This window comes from Parus major, chromosome 6, assembly GCF_001522545.3.
Source record: "Parus major isolate Abel chromosome 6, Parus_major1.1, whole genome shotgun sequence".
NCBI classification, from domain to species: Eukaryota; Metazoa; Chordata; class Aves; order Passeriformes; family Paridae; genus Parus; species Parus major.
In genome coordinates, this window is record NC_031775.1 from 3,225,026 (window position 1) to 3,246,880 (window position 21,855).

At 41.6% G+C, this 21,855-nt stretch overlaps 1 protein-coding gene across 5 annotated transcripts in view; it reads right to left on the reverse strand.

Moving 5' to 3' along the window:
* PCDH15 (protocadherin related 15) overlaps positions 1-21,855 on the reverse strand; it is a 538,462-nt gene that overhangs the window by 177,591 nt on the left and 339,016 nt on the right. For all 5 annotated transcript variants that reach the window (XM_033515678.1, XM_033515674.1, XM_033515677.1 and 2 more), the window contains 4 exons: positions 20,685-20,840; positions 12,228-12,347; positions 10,731-10,841; positions 7,894-8,064 (listed from right to left, as the gene is read on the reverse strand). In XM_033515678.1, coding sequence (XP_033371569.1) covers positions 7,894-8,064; positions 10,731-10,841; positions 12,228-12,347; positions 20,685-20,840 — 558 coding nt within the window. The remainder of the gene's footprint in view (positions 1-7,893; positions 8,065-10,730; positions 10,842-12,227; positions 12,348-20,684; positions 20,841-21,855) is intronic.

A 21,855-nucleotide genomic window follows, 5' to 3' on the forward strand; every position in this document is an offset into this window, starting at 1 on the left:
AACCCCACTGCAGGTCCCACTCTCAGCTTGAAGTACATTTTCATTTTCTGTACTGATTTTCCCCTCTTTTGGCTCCTGAACGAGCACTTCTCCAATCCTGGAGTGGGAATCTCATCTGGAACTACCTCACTACTTAATTCCAGCTGCACAGTCATCTCCTCACTAAAGTTTGCCACCCTATCAGGAAAAGAATTCTAGGGAGAGATTTTGTGGTCAGAGCCAGCTGCAAATTCTGCCTCACCATTATTAAATCCATTTTATTACATTGACTTAATGGTAATATTAGAAGAGGCACTTTTAGATTGAAGGTTATAGAAAAAAAGTGGGTTTTCCCAGCTAAATTTTGGATGTATTTTCAGTAAATTTGTGCAGATGTAACGTGTGCATGTACACACCTCACCTGCAACACTCACACCTTTCATCATTAAGCTCATCCTCACATCTTTTTAGGGTGAAATAGGGAAATTTTGTGTTTCATTAAATGCTTTTCTTTTCCAATCCCAGGACAAAAAAGCAGGAATTATTTACCAACCACACCCCTGCTTCCCCAGCACTGCTGTGCTGCCCAGAGTATTGATCCAGAGCCAAATGGAGATTTATCCCACTTTCTCCTTTCAGGAATTACCTTGTTCTCCACAAGAGAGGCCTATAGGACTCAAGGAATGTTTTCCACATAACCATTATCAACAGCATGGAGCAGAGGCAAACATGACTGTCCTGGGAATAGGAATTTTCCTTTAATTTCATTCCCAAGGGTGATTTCATTTTAACATGCACTTGCACATATTCATCAATTAAGGATTTGCAGATCACATTTGATTAGTTGAGGAATTAATTTGTACCCTCTGTATTGTGACAATAAGCTGAAAAGATAAATAATTCCTCCTGACCCTTAATGATCAGTTACAGTTTAATGGGACACCCAGCCACTGAAATAATTCTCTCTGCAAGGCCCAGAGATGTGAAACAAATGAGAATTTTTCTGGAGTGAAGTTGGCTAATAAAGCATCACAGCAAAAGTATTTTGTTAAAATGTCAACATTTAAAGCCTTCAAATGCTTTGAAATGACATTTAAGGATCAAATAAACTGCTACATATGTTTCCTTTGTGACAACAGCTCCACTTGGTGCTGTAACAATCACAAATCTATGGAACAGAAAACAGAATTGGATGTTACAGGGGCTCCTCAATCAACACTTGGGTGTTTTGGCACTTCATTAATTCGTTAATTGGATTTTTAGCCTCAGTTTTGCTGCACAAAAAGGTGATTTGTGCTCCTGAACCTGCCCTGCTGCCCACACCAAACCTCTGGGGATCCTTGGACTGCTGTGGCTGTGAACAAAGTTTGAATCAAAGCAGCTCCTCTTCCTTCCTGATAGCAAATTTGTTCTAATTTCAGAACCACTGTTACTTCTTCCAAGCAAACTCAGGAACCTTTTCCTTCTCAGCTCCTGGCAAAGCCAGAAGAACTGACCATTTTCTCACCTGTAAGTTCCTAACCATGATGAACAGTAAGAGTCATTGATCGACGAAACATTCCCAGATTTCAAAACAAAACAAAACAATAAATTATAAAATCAGTAATTTTTGATAATGAATCAGATTTGAGAATTGAGCAAAATTTCCAGCCCAGCCTGAGTCTCTGGAGAGCTCCCAGAGCTGCTGCTCCTGCTGTGCCACCCAGGGAGCCCCATGGCCGCTGTGTCCCACAGGCCACACTGTAAGCCAGCCCCAGCAATACCCAAATATGCTTCTCTCAACACAAAAACAACTTCAAAGAATATCTTCAGGGACATTTTTATTTTCCTGTTTCATTTTTTTGACCAAAATCTTCTCACTTTTCAGGCAAGCTTGATCCCATTTCTCTTAAAACCTTGACCTTTAAGGATTAGAACTACTTTATAGATATATATATATTTATTTTTGTTTTCCCCCACAGACAGCAACTAAACTTCTGAACCACAACTGGGTTAAAATTCCCTGAAGTAAAGTGCCTTTTAGACTTTATTCCCTTATTCTGCAGCCTTGCTATAATTTTCTCAACCACAGTGTTGTTTGACACACCTGGTTCTTTAAACAATTGTTACATTTTGGAAGTTAAAATCATGGTTTTGTTTGGTTTTGAAGGGCAAACCAGGTGAGTGAACCTCTCCTCTATCTCAAAAACATCTATATTTAAAGTCACAGGTTAATCTTAGATTAACAGGGACTGTCCTGCCTAATCAATACATCAGCCAAGGGAAGAACTTGCTGCTAAGGGAGATCATTCCCAAGTCTATATATTCACATATTAAAGTTCCTGACAATTTTACTGACAATTCCTTTAATTAGCCATCTTGGTATCCTCCAAAATATATAAAATTTAATTATCTGTAACATCACATCTTTGTGATTTTAACCTTTTAACGCTTCACTACTTTTCAATGACATTTTCCTTAAAAAGAGACTCTGCCTATCAAGGGATGCCATGTGGTAGACAGACAATCAATCCTAAAAAGGGGAAGGAAAGGGAAAATCACATCAGCAGACTTAAAACACCTTTTATAGCTCCTTATCAGGTACTAGCAGATAATCAATAACTTATCAAATCCGTCCATTTTGACATTGCTGAATTACTCATTCAAAATCACTAAATCAGGTTAAAAACCAGCCCAATATTGTGAACTTTATCCTTTACCTTGAACTTCACATCAATCTGGTGACCTCTGTAGGGCTGCAGTTAGGGTGAAAAGAGGGGGAAAATGCAAATGAAAAGTGCCTGGAATAAACAGGGTGGCTGACACCACAAGAGGATTTTATCATTGTTTTTGCCTTGCTTTCCCACTTCCAAAGCACTTTATGATCGCCTGTTTATCTTGCATCTCTGCTGAAATTTAATTAGAAAAATTGCTATCTGCCTCCAACGGCAAATAACTTGGCTACAACTCTGCCTTCTTCCATAAAAAACACCCTGACAACTGCAGAGGTGTCAGGGAGGTCAATCTGCATTTCCCCTCCACTCATCGAGTCGCAGCATTTACCTAAATTGCTACTGAAAAATTAATCCCTGGAAAATGGGACAATTTGCTCATCTTTCCATGGTAGAGGGACTGTTCAGAGCCTCAATCACGAAGTTCTTTTCTAATTTACTTAAGAATAAGAATGTAGAGACACAGACAGCTTTGAAAACATTTCTTTGGTTATTTCCTGAAGTGACACCAATGCCCTGTCCACCAAATAATTTTTGGAATTAAAGTACCCAGGAACTCCCATTCATCTTAGCCCAGCACTAATTATCTTGAACCGAATATTTTAGTCTAATTAACAGCAGGGTGGGATGCTGCCTATTCAAAATATAAAATCACTTTTTTCTTGTCCAAAATGATTTGTATAAAGAGAAACAATTCTCCTAATGATGAAAACTCTGTTTTCTCTGGAAGGCAGACTTTGAACATTTAGTTTTGCCAGCAGACACAACTGTAGTCAATCATGGGCTAATTCCAGCAGGAAGTGTAAACACCATCCCCAACAAGAGCATTTAGCAGCAGTCCCAAAAACTGGACAGAGCCTGTTCAGCTGGGAAAGGAATAATTAGAAACAAATTAAATCCCAAATAATTTCCTGAGGCTTGATGCCACTGAATCACAAATGCAGCTCATAAGTCTAGACAGGCCAAAGGCTGGCAAAGCTCTTTTATCATGTTTGAATTAAAAAAGGTAAATCTTAGTACAAATAAGGCAAAGAAAATAAAGGTAGACTGAGACTGAACTGCTCCAGAGACCAACAACTCCCTAAATTAACTGTGAACATTTGCAGTTTAAAATGTCCCATAGCTAACAAACAAACACAAAAATAAATGACAAGGAATGTGAGTTTTTCATTTTATGCAGTTTGACTGCTATTAGGGGTGATTCCCTCCCTGTGAATTGTCTTTAAGCAGTCAGGTTTAAAAGTCAGCAAGAAAAAACCCAGTTATTCTGTGGGATTTTACCACTCACACAGGTAAGAGAGTCATTCCCCATCTGCTGAAAGCTTCTATTAAAGTGGACTTAACCACACATATCCACTTCAACTCAGCCTAACAGGACAAAATCTGAGAGCTGTGTCTTTCAGTGCCCCAAAAATCTTCCTTGGCAGCTGTGTGGGAGCTCCAGGTGAACCAGCAAATCTCTCCCACCTCAGGGGTTGTTACTTGGTGTTCATTCCATGGTAGAACCCTGGATCAAATGTCTTTTGTACTGGTACTTCCCACAGCAAAATAAGGTAATTAATTAGTTAATTAATTAATTTAATGACCACTGGAGGAAATCCAGAACATTTTGATGAACTTTTCTCTTTGATTAGTATAACCAAGATGGGGAGATGCTGTTCCCAGAATTTTCACTTGTGCTGCTGCTGCAAGTTTTATATTAATGTGTCTCTGGGAGAAAATTCCAGAAGGTTTGGGAGGAATTGGAATTTGTGGGGCCAAAGGAAGGAACTGCAAGGTAATTCAGTTGGAAGGAACTGTCAGGTGCTTGCCATCCTCAAACCCAGAGGTACCCAAAACCAGAATTAATCACAGAATTAACTAGGTTGGAGAAGACCTTTGAGATCATCAGTCTAAAACCAGCACATTCTCTGCAGTGCTAATTAATTACCAATAATCAGCATAAAATTGATTAGTCCAGAGCTGATTAACTCTTGATACTCTGGAAGTGTCCTGTGCTCCCAACCCCAGATCACTCAGCAGGAGTGATCCACCTCCTCAGAAAAATGCCAATTTCTCCCCCTGAATACAAACTGATGGAACTGAAGAGGTCTTTCTCACTAATAAAGACTTCCAGGGGCACTTCCTGCTCTCCTCTGTCTTTTTTCACTCCTCACAACCTCACTGTAGTTTGAGAATGTTTTATTTATTATTTTTTAGCCTTTCATCTTTCCGTGCTCTGCTCAGGCCCAGCTCCATGAGGGCACCTGAGCTCACAGACCCTGTGAGGTCCCTGCTGACACAATGGGGATAAGCAGCACAAACCTAAACCCTTCCCATGAAGGAGGATCCATCAGAGGTGAAAGAACAAGGAACTTGCAGAAGAGTGAGGTCGAATCTGTACTTAGTACAAAATCCTTGGTGTCATGGAGTATCTTAGTCCCCATGTGGGCCCACAGTTACCCCATGGAGCCCCATAATAAATCCCATGGTTGCAAATCTAGTCCAGCAATTAATTAAATTAATCTATATTTTGCTACTTAACAAGCTTTTCTTCTTTGCATGATAATGGAAAATACTGAGTATAGAAGTGAAGGAAATCTTCACAGCATGAGTGTGACAGGAATGGACTGAAAGGGGAAAAAAGGAGGAGAAATTATCTTGCCCATGTTATGAGATATTCATGAGTTTGTACTTCTTTTTAACTCCACGTGATGACTTGCACATCCTGATAATAAATGCTAATTTATTCAAGTCTTCCTGATACAAGAGGGGGAAAAAATTAATTGCCAGAGCTGGTCAGACACAGAAACATATTAAAAATATAATTATATTATATTTATTATATTATATTGTATTATATTTTATATATATATATATATATAATATATTTCTAATATATAAATGTATTAGAAAATAGAATATAAATATAAAGCAATGTAACAATTACAACAAAAATCCCCAAACCTAATCAACAATCAACACAGGTTTTCTTGGAAATTGAAATTCAGCTAATAGCAAGCAATTAACTCCCAACTTTTTACCTCAGTAAATTCATGGATAGATTCCAACTATTCTGGACAAAAATATTGCTTTTACCATTGACATTAAATGTTTTATTTTAGGGGGTCAGCTGAGTGGACATCTTGCCCAGTAAAGCAGGGCTTCTCTTTCCAGCTACTGCCTCTGAATAATTCATACTTCAACTTTGTTCCTCATTCATTAATATTCCATCTCATCTTCATTGAAAAATTAAAAAGCAAATTAAAAATAAAATAAAAAAAAGATGGTGTTAAACTAAAAATAGTCCTTTAGCCTAGGGAGTAGGGTAATGGTAGCTATGTAGTCACTCAGTAAAGAATAAATATAATACATAAAAATGTAAAGGATAAACATAATATAAACGTTTTCTAGTCAAATCCAGGTATCATCTATATCTCCAAAGGAGTTATTGCTTAAAAGCCAAGTAAATATTTGATATTCAAGGTATAACTTCTTCCACTTAGGTCTATCCAAAGTGCTGCAAAGAGATAAACAGTGAAGAGTTCAGGGTTCATCAACAGAACCCAGATCTCATTTCATAGATCAGGGGCAGTTTGACACAAGAAAAGCTAAAAAGCAAACAAAATCGGCTGTCCCTGAGCATGCTGCAGCTCAGGAAGTTTAAATAAATGAGTTTTGCAGCTCAGTACCTAAATCCCAGGTAGGATTTTTCCTGGCTGAGCCCCTCTTCCTGGCAGACACTGCTTTGCCTTCCAGTGGAGAATGTGCCCTGGAGAAGGGCAGAAGCAGAACCAGAGCTGGTATCCTCTGACTGAGAGGTAGCATGTCAAAAACTGTCTGGCTTGTGTTACACCTTCAGATAACCAGATTAAAAAAAACATAAAAACCACCAGTTATTTATAATTCCTGCCTCATCTGCTCCCACACTAGGAATTATAACAGACCTATGCAGGTGAAATAGGATCACAGTTTGGGTGCTCACCCTGAGGAGGTCCCACACTCAGCTGGACAGGGAGCTGCCCCTTTCCTCAAAATCCCACCAAGCCCAAAGCAAATTAAAATAGAATTTAAAGTCAAAACAGCTCTTCACCAAGTCCCAAACACAACACAGCTACAAAGGGTTTTTAAAGTACACCAAGGTGTAGAAGTGTGTGTGCAGAAGATGGGGAAATCAGTACTCCGAGGTTAAATATGGATCATCTCTCCTTTCCCTTGACCCATCCCAAGGATAATTGCAGCAGGAGTCCTGAGGCCACACCAAACAAGACACCAAAATGAGTGGGATGGGAAAAGACTGCGAGGCACAGGACAGCAAAGGAGATAAGGCAGGGTAAAGCAGGAATCTCCACACTTCCAACCTCAACCTGCCCTTGGCTGGAGGCAGCAGGACACAGAGTGTGTGCTATAATGAGCAACCAAAGTTAAAAACTTTAATGTCAAAGCTTAACATTATTTTAATGTCATCTTAATGTCAGAGTTAATCAAGTGGGGCAATACCTGGTGATTCAATTGGTTCTGCCTTTTTAAATTCTTAAATATATGAATCAAAAGTCACATATCAATATTACTTCAGCAGTCCCTGTTTCTGTTCCTTCCACCAGAGATCTCCTAGCAGCAGCTCTGCTGTAAGGAATGGCAATTGGCACCACATTGCAACAAGAAGTGATGAAGTTCTCACCTCATTTTTGGATTCATGTGTGCATGTAGTGTAAAATGAGCCTTACACTCACATTTATCCTGACCCCAGGATGTATTAACTGACAGACTTAGCACAAGGACCTACCTTCAGTGTCTCTTGATAAAAACCTGGTAACAGCAACAAAAATACTTCCAGGGGTCAGTGACTAATGCTTCCTCTTCCCAAAAATCTTTCTCCTATGGTTTATAACAACCCTCCATAGAATTAAGTCAAGTGCCCGCCCGAAAGTGCTTCTTGGAGATATTTTGAGAGCTAAACACGGACATATCAGGAAAAGCAATTCCAAAATTTACCAGCTTTCTGCACGACTCAGTCCTTGTAAGCCAACAGGCGTTTTGCCACTGGATCAAAGCTGGAATTTCACCATCATTCCCACATACCTCTTACCTTTGTTTCCTCTTGCTTGGTACACAAAACGCAGCACCAAGCACAGGTGACCTTTTAGCTACAGCTTCCAGCTGTGCCCACAGGAAAAGATGACAGGCAAACAGATAAAACCTGGAAAAATCCCCGAGGACTTACAGGATCTGTCAGCTCTGGCAGGCTGGCTTGGTAGGTGAGGGGTCTGCAGTCCCGGGTGTTGTTCACCAGCACACAGGGGAGGAACATTGGTCCCAAATCGTCCCCATCGAGCACATCCACAGTCAGGGTGGTCGTGCTCGTCCTTCGCTCGTTCAGGTTTTGGGCTCGGTCCTGTGGAGCAAACCAGGTTCACTTGGTGAGACTTCCTGAACTCAGAATCTCCTGCAAAAAATCTCCTAGGAATCTCTTAAAAAGAACCACCCCAAAGGTTTTAAGCAAGGCTAAGGATAAAACATATAAGGATCAGAATTATCCATGTTCTAGGAGTAATTACAGGAACTTCAGCCCCAGAGGTGCAGGCTGAAAGGCTCACAAGTAAAATTAAGATAAAAAGTGAAGAAATATTGCAAGACATCTATCACTCAGAAATAATGCAGCTTGGGAAAACCATGGAACTAAAACTATAATAATGCAGCACGTTTGTAGAAGATAAAAAGGCCCTGTGCTTTATTTATAATCAGAAATCATTGTGGTTGTACCCAAAGTACACATTAGCAACAGCTCAAGTCTTCTTTCTTCCTTTAGTGAAGGAACATCATGACTAGCTAATATTTTGTTTAAAATAATCAAAAATATTCCCATTTTCACGGAGGAACTGCTGCACAAGATTTCATTTGCAGAGCTAAAATCTTGGGGGGGGACTATGTGCCATGAATTACATCTTGCCCTCCTAGCCTAATGTAACACTGAAAGAAAAAAAAAATTAAATTTCTTTTTTAATTCATGCTGTTTAATAACATCATCTATGTAAGATGAAGAGGCCATTGCTCTAAATTGGATTGGTTGCATATTTTTTTTCCTGTTTTGCAGTCCACTCAGTTCTTGCACCAGCTTCACATTTAGAGCAAATATGGGAATTTCTGCATTCAGCTTTCTTCATGGTCAATGATGAAAAACAATTCCAGCTTCAAGGAGCAGCTTTCAGCATCAACTAAACCATTTCTCAATTCCTCCAATAACTGCCTCTGAGTAATTCTGGATCAAAGCAGATAGAGAGTAATTAATTTCCTTCGGTATCTTCAGGATGCAAGGACAACAAGGCACTGATAGTGTAATCAGAGGAATGCGACTGCAGAGTACACACCAGGGAGAATGAAATGCAGCCTGCGGGATTATAGAATCCCAGAATGGTTTGGATTGGGAAGGACCTTAAAGCCCATCCAGTGCCACCCCTGGCATGGGCAGTGACACCTTCTACTTCCCAGGGTGCCTCAAGCCCCAGTGTCCAGCCTGGCCTTGGACACTTCCAGGGATGGGTTGTGCTTTATGGCTTTTCCCAGCAATAGGATGGGCAGCAGGAGGAGCATTGGCAGCAGGGCAGGGAGGGACCCTGCCCCTGTGGGCAGCCCTGGAGGCAGCTCTGGAGTGCTGTGTCCAGCTCTGGCTCCTCAGCACAGCAGGGCCAGGGAGCTCCTGGAGCGGGGCCAGCGGAGGCTGCGCAGCTGAGGAAGGGCCTGGAGCATCTCGGTGCCCAGGAAAGGCTGAGGGAGCTGGGGCTGCTCAGCCTGGAGAGGAGCCCCAGCTGAGAGGGGCCCTCAGGCCTGTCCTTTGGACACTTCCAGGGATCCAGGCAGACACAGCTTCTCTGGGCACCCTGTGCCAGGGCCTCCACATCCTCACAGGGAACAAATCTTTCCCAATATCCCATCTAACCCTGCCCTCTGGCACTGGGAAGCCATTCCCCCCTTTCCTGGCACTCCATCCCTTGGAAAATTCTTTCTCCATCTTTCTTCCCAGCTCCTTATGGTCCTGGAAGGCCATAATTGGGTCACTCCAAAGCTTTTTCTCTCCAGCCGGAACAATCCCAGCTCCCCCAGCCCTTCCTCCCAGCAGAGCTGCTCCATCCCTCTGATCATCCTGGTGCCTCCCCTGGACTCTCTCCAGCAGCTCCAGGTACCTCCTGTGCTGGGCCCCAGGGCTGGGGCAGCTCTGCAGGTAGGGTCTCACCTGAGCAGGGCAGAAGTACATGGAGCATTGAGTCACACCTGGAGCCTTGTTTCTGCTGGCAGAATGCTAAAATTGCCACAAAATAGGTAAGAAAAAATATTGCAAAATATATCTACACTTCTGTGTCAGAGAGATGACAGGAATGTGAAAGTGTGGATTCAGGATCTCCTGTTGCTTCAGAGCAAATATCATTTCCCATGAACAAAGATGTATCACAACAGCTGTGAACAACAGAGGAGAAGTTTTCATTTCAGTTGTTATCAGAAGGACAAAAAGGGAAAAAAGCTTTCACAGCTCTCAAGGGCACCAAAAATCCACTCTGATGACAGATATATGAGATACAGTTTATACATCACTTTTCTTCTCAGTGCAAGTTATCCACTGCCAGCCACCCTGGAAAAACCTCTCAGCACACTTGCAGTATGACTTGAAGGAAAAATCACCTCTTTATAATAAAATGTATTTCCAACCTGAAGAATACAATGAAATTGTGTCCATTAGACTCATCTAAGTGAAAATTAGCCTCACCAGATTTGTTGGAAAATGGGACATTTAGTGCCATGAGGCTGCACCTTTCTGCATGGGCTGCACTGCACATTTGCAAGTTGCTTCTTATGCCAAAAAGGTTGGCTTGTCACACACTGAGCAAGCTTTTTTAAGCAGTAATAATATGTCTGTGCTTTCGACAGGATAAATCTTAAATTAGATCTTCAGCAGAAGAGGATTTATCAGAGCTGGTATTTCAGCAAGGCTGTGCCTTTCCTTGGGAATGAAACTAAACCCACACCTAAATCAGGGGCATAAATGGCCTTCAAGAGATTTATACTCACATTGGCTTGAACAATGACAAAGTAACGAGTCTTTTCTTCATAATTTAGTCTTTCCCTCAGAACTACTGCTCCAGACAAAGTGAGAGGAATATCAAAGGTCCTGTTGGAAGTCTGCAAATGAGAAAACAACACAATAAAATTGAACACACCTCAAAGTTAAGATGTGTTGTAGCTGGGCCGCAGAAGGATGATCCCTTGGTTGGTATTCCAAGGCTGCATCTGCTCTTCAGATCAGAGTTTATAAAGCCTTCTATGTTTTCTTCCCACCCAATTTCCTCCTGAAGAACCCCACAATAATGAATCTGTACAGAACAGAATTCTCCTGGATTCTTTACCTATCTGTTGCACAGAAGTCTGATGAGTCTGCTTCTTTCCCCTTTGCCATACTGAATTTGCAGTGGTGCATTCAGAACAAATGCTCAAGCGGTAGAGATAAGAAATCCACATCATTGTACTTATCTGCTCTTTATTCTGCCTTTCATGAGGGCAATGAACTGCTAAACAAGCAGAGAACGTCAACCTTTAGGTGCCAGCTCATGCATATGTTCCTGTCCGAGGAAATTCACATTTCAGGGTAAGTGCAGATGCTAAATCAGGTGAAATGCCATTTGTTCCTTGTATTTGCTTCCACAGACTCAGGTGACAAAGCTGGGGCAACAACTGGCAGGTGGGGACAAATTTCTGACCTGAGATCCAATTGTAATTTCATTATCAAATTAATCTATTTTTTAAAAAAAGACATCTTTTCATGCTTCAATCTCCCAGTGCCGAAGATAGTTAATATTTAAGTATTTTGAACAGGCAACAGCAATACAGGATTCTAAACACAGCAGAGGCACACAGGAATGTTGTTTCTTTACATCACGTAACAAGGCCTTTTTCCTCTAAGAGCTTAAATAACTGCTAAAATTGCAGTTTGTTTTTTAGCAAATAAATGAGAATGAGTGTTAAATTTCCCATGCTGCAGGTATCTGTGGTGGGCAGGAAAACAAGATTGGGAAGTGTGTTCCAGACTGATAAATAACTGGAGATAGTCAGAGTTTGGCACTCATCTTTTGCGATAAAATATTCATCATTCCCACACAGAGGGAAAAAAATTAATTAGGAGATTTATACTGGAGGCAAAACAGAAACCATGGAATCCCAGAATGGTTTGGGTTGGAAGAGATCTTAAAGCCCATCCAGTTCTACCCCCTGCCATGGGCAGGGGCACCTTCCACTATCCCAGGTTGCTCCAAGCCCCAAAATCCAACCTGGCCTTGGACACTGCCAGGGATGGGATAGATACAACTTCTCTGGGCATTATTGAAAGTGAAATAATCCAGCTGTGCTGACCAAGCATTCCTCATGGGCAGACAGGATACTTGACATGAAAGAAAGCATTTCTTTATGCCCAACAGCAACCTCTTATTCATTTGGTACTTCATGTTATACAAATAAAAATACAAATACAAATATGAATAAATAAAAATAGGGAAAAAGCCTATGTGGCTGTACCTTGTCATTAGGATTATACTGGATGACATATTCTATCTGGCCATTGGGACCATCATCAATGTCAATAGCACCATTGTTTCCAGAAAATCCTGTGAAGATGGTTGTTCCAACTGGAGTTAACTGCAAAAACAGCAAGAGATCCCCATTAAAACCTTAAGGTTTTAAAGTTAATTTTAACCTTATTTTTCTCTCTAGTTCTGGTCTATAATGTATCAAGACAGAACTTCACCTTTTTTCAAAAAAAAGACAAAAAATGAGAAAAACACTCTTTAAACTTGAAAGAACCCATGCAATAAATATAGATTAAATGAAATAAAAGCTCCCTTTTCAGACTCAGGAAGGAAAACAAGGATGAGCTGCAAATGTAAACAGAACTTATTTGACAGCATCTTCAGATCAACGTGAACAGAGCCAGATTAATATTGTTACATGCAAACACAAACACCCATAGAGCTTCATGGCTTTGAGCAAACACAGGAGTGATGCTGTTGCTCTAATATTTTGTTGGCAGCAATTGAATACCCATTAAATGATGTTTTGAAAATGAATCAATTTATAATTATCCTTGCACAGATAAATAGCACAAAATCAAGGCCCATTGAGAGCAAAGACAGAAGATTTCTTGTGACTCATCGTTTCTGAATTTAAATATTCAGGAAACTTTGAAAGTAATCAACCTGAAAGTGAAGAACAAATGAACAAACACTTGTGGATTCAGCCCAACTCTTGCTCCCTGGTGCCCTCACTGCCCCAAGATTTGTGGCCCTTAAATTCCCAGTCCCACTGGCCCCTCTTCTTTCCTCCAGAACTTACATGAAGTTGCTGTACATATTGAAACCTAGAGGGCCTAAAAAGGTTTAAAATTTTGGAAAAAGGGGACAAAGGTCATTCCAGCACTTGGTGCAGATGGGGATGTTATTTCACATTCCTATTTTGTAGGGCTCACAATAAAGCAAAGACTTAACTCCCCATTTCCTCCTGCACTCATAGTTCCCATTTTATTTATAAAGCTGCTAATTAAGGGTGTAGTGGTTGGCAGTGTTCTCTGGGAAACATTTTCAGGGCTGAGAATACGGAGTCTTTAAAATAAAACCCACCAATTTGAAGCCTTTTTATGGTAAAACAAGTGGGGTTTAATTTATAATACCACCACTATACACACTTACACCACAACTATTTATGTTCATGTTTTGCTACTAACTTGGCTTATTTACTCCTGGAACAGGCAGCAGAAGTGTCATACGTGGGTGTAGGAAGTTGACTGTGCCCTCATGGGTTGGGATGTGCGGGGGAGAAGAGGACAGAATACCAAAGTAACCTGAAAACCAGCTGGGAATAGTTCCAGGATGGTTTCCAGGGGGTTTTCCCACCACTGGGGATGGGCTGCTCCTTGACATCCACTCAGGGACCCCCTTGCTGCCTCCCCAGCAGCTCAGGAGAGGAGAATCCAATGTTCTTGAGGGAAAAGAGGGAGACCAGGCACCCATTTCCTGGGTGGCCTCTGTCCTGCACTACCAGGCAGGACAGAGGCCATGGGAAACATTGATTTAACATCCTGCCAGCAGAAAATACTCAGGGATGGAGACGGAGGGACACAAAGCAGCACTGTCCCCTGCCCCAGCCCTCTAGCCTAGGCTCAGTATCACTCCTTAACTCCCAACTCCTCCTCACCATTTTCTACTCGCTGCCACATGGCATTTTCCCCTCTCTTAACCCACTTTTCCCCTCTCTTGACCCGAATTTCCTGAGGCACCGTGTGGCTGGCTAAGGGCTGGGATGTGCCCAGTGCTGGAGATGGTGGATGGATCCCTCTGCCCACAGCTGCTCCCACCTGTCCTCACAGAGACTCCTCAGGCCCTGCCTGGGCACTGACACCCTGGAACTCAAAATACGAGAGTTTAACCAGTTACTGCTTTTTAAACAATGGTGCCATTAGTGGAAAGAGCCAGGCACTGTGCTGGCTGGTCATGGGGTGGCATGTGATGGAAATCTCCCAGGTTTCAGATGTCCAAACAAAGTGCTGGTGCTCCCAGATGGATCCGAGGGGAGCAGCTCTGGAGACATCAGACATGTAAAATGCCATACCGGTTTCGGTTGGAAGAGACATTACAGATCATCAAATCTCCATCCATCCCATGGGCAGGGACACCTTCCACTATTCCAGGCTGCTCCAAGCCCCAAAGTACAACCTGGCCTTGGACACTTCCAGGGATCCAGGGGCAGCCACAGCTGCTCTGGGCACCCTGTGCCAGGGCCTGCCCACCCTGCCAGGGAACAATTCCTTCCCAATATCCCATCTATCCCTGCCCTCTGGCACTGGGAAGCCATTCCCTGTGTCCTGGCCCTCCATCCCTTGTCCCCAGTCCCTCTCCAGCTCTCCTGGAGCTCCTTTAGGCCCTGGAAAGGGCTCTGAGGTGTCCCTGGAGCCTTCTCTACTCCAGGTGAGCACCCTCAGCTCTCCCAGCCTGGTTCCAGAGCAGAGGAGCTCCAGCCCCTCCATGGCCTCCTCTGGACTCATTCCAACAGATTTCTTGTGTTGGGAATCCCAGAGCTGACACTGTACTGCAGATGAACATTTTATATGGAACATAAAAAAAAAATAAAAAAAAATTTAAAAATTACTTATATTTAACACCATTAAATATTGTAAAAATGCTGCCATTTCCAAGCAGCCCAGGAGATGACGGACATCCTGAAGCTGCTGCCACAGCTCTCACCACCCTGTTCTGACAGTGCAGATAAATAGTGGCTAGCATAAAAAGGCTCCAGCACTGTAAACCACATTATTAAATTATAACAAAGGAGGCAGTTGCAAAAATGACACATCAGTAAACACCAGAACTCCAATTCCATGCTCTAACAGTAAAAGTCAAAGCTAAAGTCTTGCATTTGATGTATTACACACAGAATAACTGACTGCAGATGTGCAGACCTTCAGGACATGCACATTTTCATTTTATCTAAGTTTTCTTTCATACAACACAAACGACACTAGAAAAGAAGACTGGGAAAAAAAATCCTCTCCACTCCTTCATGACAGAGCTCCAGCAGCATTTGGAAAATGCTCTCAGGTATGCACAGGACGGGACTGTTGGAGTGTCTGTGCAGGGCCAGGAGTCAGACTGGATGATCCTGATGGGTCCCTCCCAGCTCAGGATATTCCATGATTCTGTGATTTCCAGTCCACTCAAGATCTTACATTAGAGATTCCTGAAGGCTTTAGAAAAATTTAGATGAGCTCTTAACTCAATACTTCAAATCCACTTCCAATCATCTCAGCACTCCAAGCCTCACAAACGTTTTACACCAAGGTCTCGGCATTGTGCTGATTTTTACTGATATTTACCATTAGCCAGCCACAATACATTTCCCCACAACTTGTGAGGGATTTCTGAGAGACTGCTGTTGTCACAATATTGTCACAGTACAGCTGATCTGTACTGGACATGGTAAATCTGGGCATAACACAAATACAATCTGGCTAGCCTGGTTCATGCCAGAACAAGTCCCTGCATAAGTTATACGGGACCCTCAGCCAACCCCATTTGAGCTTAGCTGCAAGCAACCACTGGCCAGAGATCTGGGCACAGAGAGATCCCAGCCAATGAGTTATCTAAGCCTGGGAGATTCAAAAGCCCTATAAAAGAGGGCAGCCATATTAAACAAGAGCCGTTTGATGATCAAAGGACTTGAGTCGTGATTTCTGTCTCCAACCCACGACCACACGTAACGTGCTGCCACTTCCCTGTTGGAACAACAAGGAGGAACTCAGTTCCCCTAATAAAATGCAACTTCAGCCTGGAGCAAAGGAGGCTCAGGGCAACCTTCTGGCTCTGCACAACTCCCTGACAGGAGGGGACAGCCAGGGGGGGTCGGGCTCTGCTGCCAGGGAACAGGGACAGGACAAGGGGAAACGGCCTCAAGCTGTGCCAGGGGAGGCTCAGGCTGGATATTGGGAACAATTCCTTCACTGAAAGAGTAGAATTTTGTTTCTCCATAGGAACCTTTGGTATATTGTAGGGAAAGGGCCTGAAGTTGTGCATCAAAAGGTTTAACCATGCTGAATATTTTACCTTATGCAAAACAAAATGTTAGAGATTGCAAAGAAAAAATTCTAGGAGTGTCAGCGATAGCCTGAGGATAATCATCTCCATGGGAACTCAATCCAGTGGAAAAGAATCATGATGACATGAAACAAGGAAGATTCCAAAAAGAATGCACTTAAACAAATAGAGAGGAGATGGACACAATAAATCTTCTTCCACATTCTACAGCTGTAATGCTTAAAAACTTCCTTTTGTGTGATTAAGAACGCTATTAGAAGTCGAGATGCAGGCAGGAGTGTTCAGCTCTTCCATAAAACATTTGGAAAATAAATTTCCTTATTATTGCCTATTTACGAAGTTAAAAATGAATAATTTTTCAGAGTGGCCCCAAAGAGCAGAGCAAAGCCAGATTTACAGTTAATCATTCCAAGCTAACGCTCTTTTGATGATGTCTACCTGCAGAGATTAATTATTTCAATACCATGAGGAAAAAGATGGGAATAATTATGCCACAAGAAATGAAAATTCAGCACAAGTGATAATTCTCAACAGCCCAAACCCAAAGTTTTGAGATGACTGAAGTTCAAGAAAGGCTCTTCTTTTGCAAAGGATTCTCATCTCTGCTATTTAAATTAAAGGAGAAAAAAAAAAAAACCAACAAATTAAGTAAACAACCAACCCCCAAATTTTGGCTTACAAGCAGCTCTAAGGTTACATGCATTTAATAAATACTGACTCCAACAGTGTTCTAGGGACTTCACTTCCAAACAGAATCTGCTATTAAATGCTCCTGACTTGCTCTGGACTCAGGAAAGTGAAAAACTAAAAGCAAAGAAAGTCAGTTTTATAAAACCCAGCCAATGCAAATTTGGAGCTGTATTTAGCTCAGATAAAACTGAACAGAAAAGTTGTGTTTAACACAAAACACAGACACCACCACTGGGCCTCAGCTGTACAAAATTTTACTTCCTAATCCCTGCATTAGGCTCCATAAATTTAAACCCCTTGTGGCAATGCCATAGATTTGCCTGTGGAATATTAACTGGGCTGCATAATTCTTCTGAATTTTAACTCAGCTGCAGAACTCTGGTTTAATATGGTAATAACTCAAATCTTCAAGCCAGCAATTATGGTCAAATTTAGTCCCAGGCTAATGCCACTGTCAGAAGTTTTTCCTAAATGAAAAAAATGTGATTTTTTCATATAAATAAAAATATGTCATGCAAAAACCAAGGGAATTACTCTGCAGAGGATTTCTCATTATCATAAAAATGGTGACATCAGCCTTCACTTGTTTTTACTTCCATATGTAGATTCCTAATGCTTTGGAGAGCAGTTGAGTTGGCTAAGACACTTGGACTTGTAAAAACATCAGGAAGGATAAAATAAAACTGGCTCCAAAATGGTGGGGAAACAGAAAATCTGTTTTCAACTAAGACTTTAAAAAAATCAATATTATTTGTAACTTAATGTGAATTCCAGCACTGCCATTTCCAGTTAAGCCACCTCATACAGCAAATGTCCAGCAACATGGACAAGGACAAGCCCAGCTTCATGTGACAAGTCCATACTTTTAACAGAAGAATTAAAATCCTGACAAAAAAGTATTGCTCAATAAACAGGTAATGAAGATTTTGATTCTTAGCTGCAAAAAAAAAGTTTTCAAACCACTCACATTAATTTCTCTGCACATTTTAATTTGGGATCACCTTTACCCAAGGGTCTTCAATAGGTACAAGTGTGGGAATGATGGAAGAAAACACTTAAATTCCAAAGGACTGTTGGACAACAGGCAGAATATTCCACAGACACACTCTTTATCTTGAGACATCTTGAGATGTGTCAGGGTTCTGAAGGTCCAGATGAAGATGTTTGAAGCAATAGGGTGAGGAATTATGGCAAAAAACCAAAACATGCTGGAAAGAAGGGCTACAAAACACCTGGAGTAAGGAAGGAAGGAAAGGAGGGACCACCATATCCACGTCCACAAGCAACTGGGAAAGACAAAATTGGTTTGGAGCTGCTCCACACAGGATTTTATAGGTAACTTATTAGGGAAGCACAACTGCATTTTTCCTAGTCCTTATGATTTTCCTTGAGCATCTGCCAGGGGACTGGCAAAACAACCATCCTGGATTAGGAGAGCTTTTAGTCTAACCCAGGACAGAGTGATCCCAATCAAGTATAAAAATCAAGACTGCTTTTGGTATAAAACTAAACAGACAGTACTCTTCCACATCCATCTCGTTCTAAGTCTTCTGGAAAAATGCAGGCTTAATTTTAAATGATGTCGTTTTCTGTGGAAATGGAAACCACATGTGAAACCAGGATTTATGGTGCTATTTACAACTATCCTTAGCCTCTCTGATAAACTCATCTTAATATGTTGGGGACAGTTCAAATATAAAGACAACTTGACATAAAACCTACTCCATTTCTCCAAAATATAATACAATCTGCTCTTTCTTTGAGTTGTTTCATGTTCCTTATGTAAGAGAAATTTCTGTACCTTTTGTTTTACAAGTAACCTGAAAACAGAAGTGAAAATTAACCACAAACCTTTCCTCCCAGTGCATTCCTGTTGCTAAATTCACCAGAGGCAGCACCAATTATGAGCAGAATAAATGAGCATTAAAACATTTAATCACTCATTAAAACCTCTGAGAGAGTCTGAGATGTTTTGTGAATTATTTTTTTGTTAATTAATTAATGAGAGCATGAACTCACTGGGTGCTGCTCAAGGGCACAGTGGTGCCATGTCAGATGTTATCCATGAAACAGAGATAAAATGAAAAGAAGAAATTAATTTAATCAGGGTGCAGCTGGTGGAAAGAGCAACAGTGCATTTTGCCCAGCAATAATTCCAATAAATGTTTGGTGTCCTCAGAACATTGCTCAGTTTCTAAACACAAATAATTAGGAACGGTGCATTTTGCACTCTTGCCTTTGGACTTCTCCCTAATTATGGAAAATGGTAGTTTCTTAGCACAGCCATACTCCCTGTCTTTGTTTTCACTGCAAAAATGATGCAGGTTTTGGAAGTAATCTGGGCCCTGCAGCACAACCCACACAGGCACTTGATACTCGTGTTTATGTTTACTGAGGACTAGAAATGTTCCTGCACTGGGTCTGTAGCAACAGAAATTCCATGGCCAGCTGCAGGCCAATGTGAAAAGCACAGAGAAGCCCATGGAGGACTTTCCCAGTGCTCCCAGATTCCAGTGGCAGCTGGAGTGCCAAAAATGTGTCTGAAGGAAAATGCTTTATAATTTAAAACCAGTTTGAAAAACCTTGTTTATCCTTATCTCAGTTGCAGGTCCAATATAATGTGTGGATTTGGGGGGGGGGGGGGTTTCTCCACTCTTTTGGGTTAATTAGGCCTCAACTTATTGATGTCCCACCCTTTTCCCAGGGCAGAGAGCTGTTCTGCACATGCTTGGGCATGGAGACCAGAAACAACACAAGGACACATTGAAAAGCTGAATCTCCCAAACATGACAAAATAGGAAATTTCTTCAAATCAAGTCTATTATATTCAAAGCAGTCATGCTCACAGACCTCCAACCCACAAACCAAACCCTACAAGTCTGCATATTTAATATAATTTATTTTTTAAATTTAACTCTACTTCTTTCATTCTTCACCTGTACAAAACTGACACATCTTTCAATATTACACATAATTTCAGCCCACATAATTTCCATTACTTCATGTAAGTCCCTATTTCTATTCATTACTAATGCCCTGAGATGCTAACCCTGAAAACACAGAGTTTTTGTACTACTTATTGGAAGATTTTTCAGTCCCTAACAGAATGAAAAACTTCACTGGAAAGTGAAATGAAGTTGTACCACCTCAAGAAGAATTTTTTTTTTCCTTCAAATGACACAGTGGTTCAACCCACAGCTCTCTATTCCAAAAAAACATAAAATAATAAACAGTAGAAATTAAAAGAATTAATTTCACAGACATCATTTAATACAGAGCAACAGATGACTAAACCACATCTACACTTTGCCAACCTTCAACATTATTAATAAACCATTTTAAACTGTTTTTTAACTTTCTTTTTCTTCATACATACATTTGTTTTACTTCCAGTTTTGTTGTTAACAGTGCTTTAAATTAACAGAAAATAATGCTCCATTCATGAAGACACTGCTTTAAATTTGGGTGTCTTCTGCAATATTCCTGGTGAAAAATGTGCTGGTCTTTGCATTTCTTTAGGAAAAGCTGGATTAGATGCTAAAAACTGAAGCCTACCAAAGCGATGAGCTTTTCTGGAGTAGCACAAATATCAGGGATTTGAAAACAACCATATTGTTTTGGCTTTCAAAGGAGAGGCGCTGAAAGCTGGAATTTAACAGTGACCCCACCCAAAGGAGAAGGAGGAAAACCAGGCAGGTCTGACCTCGTTGACGGCCACGTAGTAGCTCTGCTGCTGGAACTGCGGGGAGTTGTCGTTGCGGTCCCGCACCACGATCCGAACCTCATGGTTGATGATGGTGCCAACCTTCTTGTTCACACACTGCACCTGCACCACGATGGACTGGATGGACACTGGTGGCTGCAAGGGGAAAGAGGTTGTGAGAAAGAGACACGGGAAATGTCACCTGTTTGAGCCTTTCCTTTTTTGTTATTGGAATTCACTGGATCCCAGAAGGGCCTGGGTAGGAAGGAACCTTTGAGATCATCTCATTCCATCCCCCTGCCATGGGCAGGGACACCTTCCACTATCCCAGGCTGCTCCAAGTTCCAGTGTCCAACCTGGCCTTGAGCACTTCCAGGGATCCAGGGGCAGCCCCAGCTGCTCTGGGCACCCTGTGCCAGGGCCTGCCCACCCTCCCAGGGAACAATTCCTTCCCAATATCCCATCTATCCCTGCCCTCTGGCACTGGGAAGCCATTCCCTGCATTCTGTCCCTCCATCCCTTGTCCCCAGTCCCTCTCCAGCTCTCCCTTTAGGCACTGAAAGGGGCTCTGAGGTGTCCCTGGAGCCTTCTCCTCTCCAGGTGAGCACCCCCAGAGCAGAGGGGCTCCAGCCCTTACAGCATCTCTGTGGTGTCCTCTGGACACACCCCAAAGTCTTTCTTGTTTCTTTCTTGACTTGAATTGAAAGGTCAGGTCTGAAATAAATCACATTTTCTACCACTTACATTTGCAAATAATTCAGAAACAACTTTCAGTGTGGACAATCCTGTTTTTCTCACTGCAGTGAACACAACACTGTTCAAAAATTCCCAAATTGATGAACAAAGGAATTTAGGCTGTGATGCCTTTTACTACTCATTTGAGTAAGATCCAAGAATTTTTAGGCTGCCTTTAATATGCTGCAGTCCTTACTAAGTATATCTGGATTTATTAGCCAAGCCCAAGAAGAATATAATTATGTGAAATTACAGATATTTGATAAATATTTGATATTCTGAATTTACAAAAACAAGTAAATATACTTTGGCACAATGGCACAAATTGTTTATGAAACCAGGGACGAATCATCCCAGCACATTGCAGCAGCTCCCTGCACCTTCAGTTCTGATTTATCACTGGTCATTTTTCCATACTTAAAGTTTTGGAAGAAAA